This window comes from Lycium ferocissimum, chromosome 4 (assembly GCF_029784015.1).
Source record: "Lycium ferocissimum isolate CSIRO_LF1 chromosome 4, AGI_CSIRO_Lferr_CH_V1, whole genome shotgun sequence".
Lineage (NCBI taxonomy): Eukaryota > Viridiplantae > Streptophyta > Magnoliopsida > Solanales > Solanaceae > Lycium > Lycium ferocissimum.
Window position 1 is genome coordinate 53,671,967 of NC_081345.1, and position 10,921 is coordinate 53,682,887.

Consider the following 10,921-nt stretch of genomic DNA (forward strand, 5'->3'; position numbering starts at 1 on the left):
TGTATTAAAATATTTATTTGAGTTATTCACTAAAATTAACTATATGCTTTAAAAATTAAAAAAATCAATAAATTTTTTTATTAAAAACATAGCCGAATATGATTTAAATAGAGGCAACGTCTTACAAATTAAACCCTAAACCGTGCGGAAAAAAGTTATGTTTGTAAAACGTGGAGGGATCCACGTTTTACAAATTATGTTTGTAAAACGTGGATCCCTCCACGTTTTACAAATTATGTTTGCAAAACGTGGAGGGATTCACGTTTTATTAAAAAATTGTTTTTTTTTTTTACGGCTTCAATGGTCTGACAATTAAAAAAAAAAAAATTGGGGTATAACGTAATTTGATCCACGTTATACCCCCTTTTGGTATGTAAATTTTGGCCGCCCTTTTGGTTTATCGCTGTATTTTATACCCTTTTCAGCTTCCGAACTCTATGGCATTGTGGGAGTCCTTTATATGACTCCTATGAATTAGTTACACTCAACCATGTAATTGATAGGCATCTTATGGAATTGCCATGTCTTAGTGGATCAAGAAAGGACTCAAATATTGCAAGTCATGCATCATCAACATCAAATATTAATGAGGCTGCTCATTCAAAGAAGTTAAAAGAGTCTTCAATGAAGAACTTTTTTAGTGGTTTAATGGAGAGGAAATTAGGGAGGAAGAGGAAGGCTGATGGAGATAGAAGAGAAGAACCAAAGAAGGGAAAATATTGGGGGATTATTAAAATTTGCAACATGATTAGTTCTTGGAAGAAGATTAGTTTTAAAGATCATTAAATAAATCATACTCCCCCCGTCTCAAATTATTATCTGTTGTGTTTCTGCTTTACCTGCCTCTTCAGAAAATATTAAATAGGAGGGGTTTTTTATTATTTTGCCTTTGATATGTTTTAAGACATTATCTCTCTTCATTGAATATTTACTTTATTATGTATCATCTCCTCATAATTGAGTGATTGTAGTATTCAAAAACAATTACTACCAAGGGTAGAATAGAAAAAATTAATTAAGTTTGTCTTGAACTCTTAAAGTGGCAAATACTTTGAGACGGAGAGATTATAAAGCTTAGATATATGTTCTAATTCTTTTTCTTCTCTCTTCACTGAAGGGAGCTTTGGAACAGTAGCAAAGTTATCCTCATGTGATTTATAGGTCACAAGTTCGAGTCGCGAAATCAAACATTGATGCTTGTGTCAGGGTAGACATCTCACATTACCCCCCATGGGTATGATCCTTCCCTGAATCCCGCATGAACAAGAAATGCTTCGTATACTGGGCTACCTTTTCGTTTCTTCCTCACTTCTACCTTATTTTAAGTGCATCTTTTCTATTTATGTTGTAATTCTTGATTGATTAATTTCTTGTTGATTTTGCTTCCCAATTCTAGAAAAAGTTGGGCAAGAATCAAGAAAGAAGTTTGTAAATGTTAATCTGTTCCTTATCTTAGAATGTTTTTCAAACGTAAAATTGATAATACTTTATTTGTTATTACCTGATAGGACTTATAATGTCATTTTAAGAAGTTTCTAACAAGATCAAAATTATGAATGTACACCTTCTTTGCAGTTTTAATTGTTAACCTCAGAAATTCATTAGCAATACATAATATATAAATTTGCCTTTAAAGGATAATTAACATCGCAGAAGTAATGTCATAGCTTCTAAGAAAAGGGAAAAACTTATCCGCACCGGGTGTATACACCCAACTAATAAATAAATGACACTTGTCATATTATTTAATTATAATTATTAACACTTAACCATAGTTAACCAAGTATTTTGCACATGATCTTAATTAAGATTATTACCAAAGTATATTAACCATAACTCGATTAGTAGAGTACTTTTTAAATAATTAAGTTGAACATTTGTTTCAACTTTGAATACTTTTTAAATATTTTTTTTATCTTCTTAACTAATATATTTTACAACATGTTTTGGGTTTGTTCCTTTTCTGATGATCATTAAAACAGGTGCGCTCTATTTAACAATAGACATCGCAAAAAAGTACTTAGATTTACACTTAACATAACTAGAGTATGGGATTTACTCCTATCTACTGTATATGCAACATTTTTTGTTCTTTTTCATCATGCAGGATTCCTTTTCATCTTGAACAAAATATGATCTTTAATCTTGCATCTTTTTACTTGCATATGTACTTAATGAAGTATGAAGTTAAGGAATCACCAGTTTTAAGTCAAATTTTTTATGCTTAATGAGCTTAATTTTAACTCCAACGACTTAAAGGATGATAAAAAGCTTTCAATTTGCACACTAGACGAAGAATGAATCCGATGATGCAACCCTAAGTTGTGATGTTACGTTATTAATTTTGCTTCCTTTTAAATTTTTTTCCCTTTATTAACCTTGCTTTCTTTTTAATTAATGTTTTCTTTATTAAAATTAGGACTCTAAACCATAGTTTATTATCTATGGTTAATTTAATTGAGTTGGGTGTATACACCCGGTGTGGGTAAGTTTTTTCCCTAAGAAAATAACCACCAATGCTTATGTGGATTTTGTTTGTGCGTAAAAATAACCGCCAAATCACAAGCCGGCGAATTTTTCTTATCCCATCTTAGTCCTGTAAAAGTACAAAAAATAGGCTGAAATTCCATTATTTATACTATAACTTTTTTATTAGACAAAAAATAATGTAGTTTCAGCTAAACTTTTACAAATTTGACCTTAAAAAGGGAATACATAATTGAAACAAAAAGTCACTGCATTTAAAGGAGAAATAAAAAGAAACACACAATTGAAACTCCATTATTATTATTATTATTTTTATATCTGGCTAAAAAAATGAAGTTTCAACCAATTTTGGTTTAATATATGGATCTAGCCAAAAAATACACAGTTAAAATAAATAATCATTGCTTAAAAAAAAAAAAAAAAGAAATATCAAGAGGGTAAAATAAAAGTAGGAGTAAAATATGCATTGTAAAAAAAAAAAAAAAAAAAAAGTAAGAAGAAATACACATTAGGAAGAAACAAACCATTATACTATATGATTATGTGGCAATTAGCAACTGAAATGTATCTCACTAATTGGAAGCTAATTTTTCAAAAAAAATTTCATCTCACGCATTTAAAACAAAGTGTAGCTAGACTTTTTGTCACATCAACTTTCAAGAGTGTAAAAGCTACTCCCTCTATCCTAATTTAGGTGAAAGCATTTAACGTTGAAGAAAAAGAAGATATTAATTATCTCATTAAGAAAAATAAGAAATTTAAAATTAACTTATTACTGAATATAAAAAAATATCATTTAGATTGATTAAAAAATATATACGTAATTAGGATGATAACAAAAATTTGTTATAGTACAGTACTATCTATCTTGTTTTTGTTGTGCAGTACATTCCCACATTCATGGAATATGACCCCATTTGCATATGGAAGTCCTTTGCATATACCCCACTATGGAAAAATCAAATCTACCGCATTGATTTTGGCCACAATGGCCCAAATGGAGCTAGGATAGTAAATTCACACAGGTATCTAGATCATCTATGCGAAGTCAATGACATTTCTATCCTTTCCTCTCAAAATTCATCTTACACCATTAATGCATTTTGACCTATTAATTACTTTTTCTTTTTTAAGATTATTTATTAATATTTGTATATAGAATTACGTGAAATTAGTTGAGCACTTTCTTCAAGAGAAGAACTTATTCTAGAGATATGAAGTGACTCTTTTCCCCTTTTTTCACTTTTTTTTTTTTTTTTGTGAATAATGATTAGTAGAAAATAAATTAATCTAATATCTTAAAAATCCTTCCTACTAACGATTATTCCAAAACAAGAGAAAATGAACCAATTTTGCTCTTGAACTATTTGAATGAGTAATTTTGCCCTTGTTCATATTTTATTTTCATTTTTTTTTTTGGGGGGGTGGGGGGTGGGGTGGGGGAGGGGGGGTGTTGTGGAGGTGAATATGTGAGAAATATAATAATGCAGTTTTTTATTTGCTATATTTAGATTATTTAAATTTTTGTCTATATAATAATATAATATATAAATTGTATATGTTATTGAGTATTTCCGTACGATGTTTGATATTTTGGTATTTTTCTATAAGAACCGAATACCATTTTTTTTAAAAATGCCTATCAAATACCGTAATATCGAAATGGAAGTGTGAAAAATTCCGATTTCAGTATTTATGAGAGTATGCGCCCCCTTAGCTTCTTGTCTTAACACCAGAGGTCGAAGCCCGTGCAAGCACAGGCCCAACTACAACATAGAGCCTCAGTTATTAACATTTTAGTAGTCTTATGTGATTTTTGGTTACCAATTTTATGTTTTGTTTATCTTAAATGAGTATAATCTTAAGAATACACAAATTCAATCAATTATGATACAAAATGGACATTTGAGATATCATTTTCATCAGGAGAAAACAAAATAATTCATATACTTCATATTATGTGATTCTTTTTTTATAATTTTTGAATTTAAGGTTTCATTTCTGCTATACAAAGAGTAGTAAATTTAACATTTTGAAAACCAATAATTTCAATAATGTAGTGTTAATTGTAAAGATGGAAATATACAATTTGAGATAATGAAGGAGATTACTTATACCATGTATTGTCTTCATGAACGCAACAATTTCCCTAATTGTATGAGGAGTTTTTAGACTTGAATATGCAAAGTTAAAGATACTGATTCTTTGGTAACTTGTTTAAAAAGTGTCGGTTTATATAAGCTAACAGTGTATAATTTTTTTTTTTGCACTAAAATTCAAGTGAAATAAATCAATTTCATATAAAATAATTTTAGTATATGATATACAAAATTAATTCCAAGGATTTTTTATAACGGAAGTGAGATCAAAAAACGAATGAAGGCTAACAATACATCATTTGTATATGTACTTGTAACCTCAAGACTTGTGAAGCTCATATTTATTTTATTGCAATTTATTACTTTTGTATGTAACAAAAATAATATAACATTTTTGTATCTAAAATCAATTATTTATTGATGATTGTAAAGATATTTATGTATTTTTGTTATTTTATCATTTTCAGATAATTTCTATTAAGCACTCATTTTCAAAGAAATATTCATATTGAAGACTTTAAAGTTTGTGGACATATTATGTATCCTTAACTATTTTTAATATAATAAGTAATCAAAAGTAATTGCATATATCTAAGAATTCAATTTTAATAAGTTCTCATATATTGATAAACATTGTAGTGGTGTTGGTGCATTTAGTTTTGATCAATTAATAATAATAAGTTTAATGACATTTCGTAGTAACATAATAATGGAATAATGATGGATTTTTGTTTATATCAGAAAATAAATAGAAAAAAATATATTAAAATAATGAAGAATTTGCGATTAAAAATGAAATTTGTCGCTATTTTTTGTTGTAGAAAGTTTTAGACAAAAAAATTCCTATTGCTTACATTATTATTCATATTAGTTTTACATAATTTTATTTTATTAAATTAAACTAAAATTTAAAATCTAATATGGTTGGTATCTTTTTTTTTTCGCTGAGTAAGATGTTAATATGGTTGGTATCTAAGTCCAATTCTTATTAAATAAGTACTTGTTGTAAATTCCAACTTTAAAAAATAATGAAATTATATCTAATTAATATGTGAAAAGTATCATATAAATTTCAAAATAACTACATTTTTATCCAAGAAGTAGCAAAGGAATATCGCTATCGTGGGAAAAAAACATTGGATTGATTGAAGGGGAGGAGAGCAATATCTTGTGGAAAAAGGCAATTGCCTGGCAAGATCCGAGTCTTACATTGTAATATTCCTTTACTATCTTAATAACTTGTTCACTATCATAAATCAAATTGTGCACTGTATTTACGAATAAAATTAATATGATTTATACACACAAAGGGTCTTGCATCTCGTGTGACTTTTATTTGATATTTTATAACACTTTTCTACGTTATTAAAATTACGGAAAAGGCTCAAATATGCCATCGAACTATCAGAAATGGCTCATTTATGCCACTCGTTGAAAGTTTGGCTCAAATATGCCACTGCCGTTACCTTTTGGCTCATCCATGCCATTATTCACTAACGGTGGTTTTAAAATACCAATTATATGCCACGTGGCAAAAATTTATTGGTCCACGTCACTTAAATGAAAACCAGCCAAAATAAATCCTAATTAAACCAACCCGACCCGTTGACCCGACCCACCCATCTTATACCTATTTCTTTGCCCCTCTTTCATTATGTTGTAACAATTAAGCCCTAATCAAACCCATCTGCTCTCCTCTTCTTCCAACATCCATTTCAAGCAAACAAATGTGACTTTTCAACTTTTTTTTGAAGGATTAAAGGAATAGCTCATCAAGGTTAGTTCTTATTTAAACTCAAAAATGGCTATTTAATGTGGTGGGTGGGGTTTAATGTGGTGGTGTTCGATTTTGGCACAGAGTTTAGTCCAAATGGTCCCGTAGCTTCATCTGATTTTTTTTTGTGTTGCTTTATGTTTACTTGGAATTTTGTATCTGGGGTGGTGTAAAGATCCAAGCTTTTTGGATTAAACCTTTTCAATTGATGAATTGTAATGTTTTTTTTGCTGAAAAGTTTCAAGAATTTGGAATTTTGAACTAAATTTGGCTTGTATGTCAATTTTTTGACACTAGACATGTACCAAATTATAGCTTGATTAAACCTTTTCTTGATTTTGGCTTTATTAGTCCTGTAGCTTCATTGGTACATGTCTAGTGTCAAGCTACTCTCTCCTATCCAAATTATATGATGGTGTTCGATTTTGGCACAGAGTTTTAAGATATTCATTTTTGCCTTATGTATTATATCAGTTTGTAATGAAAAAAAGAGTAAATTAATGGTTGAAAGTTAGCTTGATAGAGAAGATGTCACTGTAATTAAATGGATTTGAATTCTTAGATTGGTGAAAGTTGGATAGAGATTTATTTGTGTCTAATATTTTGGAAGGTCCTAAACTAAAGTCTGCTTTTAATTGAATTCATTCTTACAGTTAATATGCTAGTAGTTTATGTAAGTCCTCGATTACAATATCTTTTAGGTTTCTACTGAATGTGGATTATGGAACAGAGTGGTAATAATCTCATCTTCGTGGTCTGGAGCAACACGATTATTCTAAGTAACTTTGGAATAGTTTTATGGCAAGATTAGAATGCTTTATTCTCTTGGACTATTTGTGTTCTTTGTGCTGTTCCTTCATATACTAATAAAGTGAGAGTTGGGCCTCATCACATATCATGTGATCTAAATCCAATATGATGATGTGTGTGGTATTTTGTTATTTAAACACATATAAAGTTGTCAGCTGCAGATAATTGCCTAGAGGTTGCTTTCAGCCTATCTAAAGTTGTCACAAAGTTCTGATAAGCTGGTCCATTTCTTTTTTGCAGTAAATACTTGTGATAAACCAATCAATTAAGAATCGATATATGAGAATCAAAATACCAAGTTTTTATGCAGTAAATGACATTGAATCATGACAACAATATGAAAAGGAGCTTTTTCTTTACTTATTTTGGCTTATGTAAACTCCTCTGTCCTTTGTCACCAAACTTCTCTGCTGAGCTTTAAAGGATTGCATAATATCATTTCCTTATATGTTGCTAGTGCTCATCCACTTTGTTCTTATTCGATTGTTCACAGCCAGAGATGAGGAAGCTGGGGAAATTCCAGTTGTATTTGTCGTCAAGAGAGATTGGTGTGAATTTTCCCAAGCAGATGTGAAGACTTTGTTTCTACCAGGTTGTACCATACAAAAAGATTAGAAGGGTTTACTTCAGAGCTTCAATACCTTAGAATGGAGTTGAAGAACTTATGGAAAGATTCTTAGAATGGAGTTGAAGAACTTATAAACACAGAAGAAACCAATGATAGATAAAGATACATTTTTTGTGTTTTCTCATAGATGCAAGTATTTAACTATATATTGGGGAAGCACCAGTTGCCCTTTGGTAATATGTACAAATCTTGATCGATCTTTTGATTTCATGCTGTAGTTGCCATTTAAAGTTGTCAAAATGTATCGGATAATCCCTTTGTCCAGTATATTGATGTCCTGATTTTTGCTTGAAATTGTGTGCAAATGTTTTCTTTACCTCTCAAGTGAGAAATCAGAATCTGGCCCTATGCACAAGAAAAATGAATCAACAAAGAAAAATGAACCAACAAACACAAGTCAAGAACTGCAAATATCCCAAATCACAAGGCCTCACCAAACAAATGATATTAACAAGACAAGGCTTCATTAACAACATACTTAACATGATTCCATAACACAAAGCTTCACTAAAAACATACTTAATATAATTCCTGTCATTCACAAAATACTTAACTTTACTAATAACATACTTAACATTTGAATGCTAACTTTAAAGGTTAAACTAATTAGAATAACAAAAGCCAACTGTTAACCACTTTAACCTTTAAATGCTAGGATGTTTGATATGTTTAAGCATCACAAAATAAACAACATTCAAATGTCACAGTCATCGGGGGCTGGTTCTCTTGCCCCTTTCTTGCCTTCATCTTGATACGCTTTTTCCGACTTCACCTTGTAACTGGGTGCATGTAACAGCTTCATTTCCCCTCCAAGTTGTCTTTGTCGGTGAATAAGGCAAATTGGTTGGAGTTGACACTCCGCTTGGATCTCCAGTGAATTGAATCCTTCTACCACCAGTTGGTGGCCTCATTCTTGTCTTCCTCATGGCCAGCAATGTATCAGCTTCCGATATGACTTTTGGCCTCAATGTCGGGTCTTCGTCATCACCAATATTAGGTCCATATGCTATTGATAGTTGAGTACCAATTTGAGTTTCAAAGCCCGATTGTTGAGATTGTTGTGTACCAAATTCAAGTTCATAACAGTTGCTTCTTGAGCTCTGGCCAGATTGTTGAGTTCCATTTGAGGTCTGGCCAATTTTTTCCTTGCCCTTCCCCTTCTTTGGAATTTGTCCAGCTTTTTCCTTCTGTCAACCAAACAAGCTTTAAAATGAGACAACTTTAACATGAGACATCTTGAAATGATCAGCAACTAACCAACTAGAATTAGCTTTAGATAAATGAAATCTGAAATCAAGAAAAGGGTCACAAATGAAGCTATGGGACTAATAAAGCTTGAAGCTTTGAAATCAAATCAAGAAAATGAACAGAGAGATAGAACAACAATAACCAGCAAACCACAATAACCAGCAACTATTTAAATCCAGCGACTCATAAATCCAACAACTCATAAATCCAACAACTTCAAAAAGTAAAATATAGACTGCATATTAAAGAACTTTATCTAAATGTTTACCTTGTGACAACCCCTTGCATTGTGATTTTGTTCTCCACATTTACTACATGTCATTATAGATCCCTTCCTTGAATGACTCCATTCACCCTTCCTCTTACTTGCTTCATCTACTGTTCTATCTCTCTTCTTTTTGGGTCTTCCAACTGTTTTGATTATTCCAGGTGGCTCCATTGCATGAGGTGTTCAACTTTCCAGAACTGTACTCCTCTAACAGGCTGCATTTTATGCTTGTATGTCAGCAGATAGGCTTCTTTACTGTAAAACCAGTGAATTTGTGTCACTGGATCAACATTCTTATGCAAAAATGCCTTAATGGCATGAGGGCGTGGTATCCCGGATAAGTCCCACATCTGCAGTGCATCTATTTTGCTCCAAGTTGACGATATGTCTATCATCACCCTCTCGACACCTCATAGCCATAATCACCATTAAAGTTAACAATGCACCATGTGCTATTGCCCTATAATCATTGTACAACTTCATGCACCGTGGACTATAATTAGTTTTCCAACTCCTAGCTTTGTCTTCATTATCTCCTAGCAAGGCCATTACCTTGACCCTTATTTCCTCCAACATTTTGATAATTGGCATACCCTTGCTTGTAGAATCCAAGAATTAAAGGATTTACGTGAAGTTGTTGTCAACCATTGAGTTCTTACAGTTGGTATCAAAGTATGCTCTACACCATGCCTCGGGTGAAATCCTTACCAAGTCCTTAGCAGCAACTTCATCCAATTTGCCTAGCTTTTTGAGTTGATCTTTAAACTCTTCATCATATGTGCTCCAAGCACACCACCACATCAACTTTCTCATTTCCCCACTCCTCCATTTTTTTAACCAATTGGCTTCAATATGTTTAGCACAATATCTTTGATGAGCTTGAGGAAGAACATTTCTCTGAATCCAATAACCCCTGCCAGTAATCAAAATTAACAAACAGAACTTTAAAAAATCAGAATGATAAAAGAGAAAATAACTTTTAAAAAATCAGAATGAAAATGAGAAAAAAATAGATTTTTGTACCTTTTGCATATCAGAAATAAAGGTCACTCCAGCCCCATCTTTTAAATCCAAAGACCTCTTCAAAAGCTCCACAAACCATGACCATGTTCTGGTGGTTTCCTTGTCTACCACTGCCCATGCAATTGGGTAGAATTGGTTCATAGAATCTTGTCCCATGGCAACCAACAACTAACCTTGGACTTTTCCCTTCAAGAAAGTACCATCCAAACCAATAAGTGGTCTCAGGCCACTTTTCCAACCTAGCTTCAAAGCATTAAAACACAAGTACATCCTCAAGAACCTCCTTTTACCTTGCTCAAAGGCATCTTTTGAAATCTGGATTGCGACATCGGTCCGGATTAGACCGTTTTAATTCGGCCCATATGCTTCAAGCTTGTTAAAATCATCTTTGAAAGCGCCTTCTAACTTTTCAAGGACCATCAACTTAGTCCTTTTAACCTTGGAACTTGTCACATTCAAATTGAAATCCTTTTCCAATTCCATTCTCATGTCCTTAACAGTGTATTTTGGATTGTTTTGCACCTTTCTCTTAAAATACTGTGCTAATGTCTTAGCATCAGCCCTTGGATTTTTATAACATGGTT

At 31.7% G+C, this 10,921-nt stretch overlaps 1 protein-coding gene across 1 annotated transcript; it reads right to left on the bottom strand.

Moving 5' to 3' along the window:
• Nucleotides 1–8,365: 8,365 nt before the first annotated feature.
• LOC132053516 (uncharacterized) lies at nt 8,366–10,669 on the bottom strand. Its single transcript, XM_059445586.1, has 3 exons — nt 10,338–10,669; nt 9,315–10,227; nt 8,366–8,985 (listed from the first exon to the last, which is right to left on the bottom strand). Exons 2-3 carry the CDS (start codon nt 9,483–9,485, stop codon nt 8,542–8,544), a joined length of 615 nt encoding a protein of 204 aa, XP_059301569.1. The 5' UTR covers nt 9,486–10,227; nt 10,338–10,669; the 3' UTR covers nt 8,366–8,541.
• Nucleotides 10,670–10,921: the final 252 nt, after the last annotated feature.

Bases quoted from the DNA above. Each gene is read 5' to 3' on its own strand.
- LOC132053516 (XM_059445586.1), bottom strand. From the start codon at position 9,485: ATGGAGCCACCTGGAATAATCAAAACAGTTGGAAGACCCAAAAAGAAG. The intron at 8,986-9,314 runs GTAAACATTTAG...TTTGGTTGACAG, and splicing joins ATGCAAGGGGTTGTCACAAG to AAGGAAAAAGCTGGACAAAT.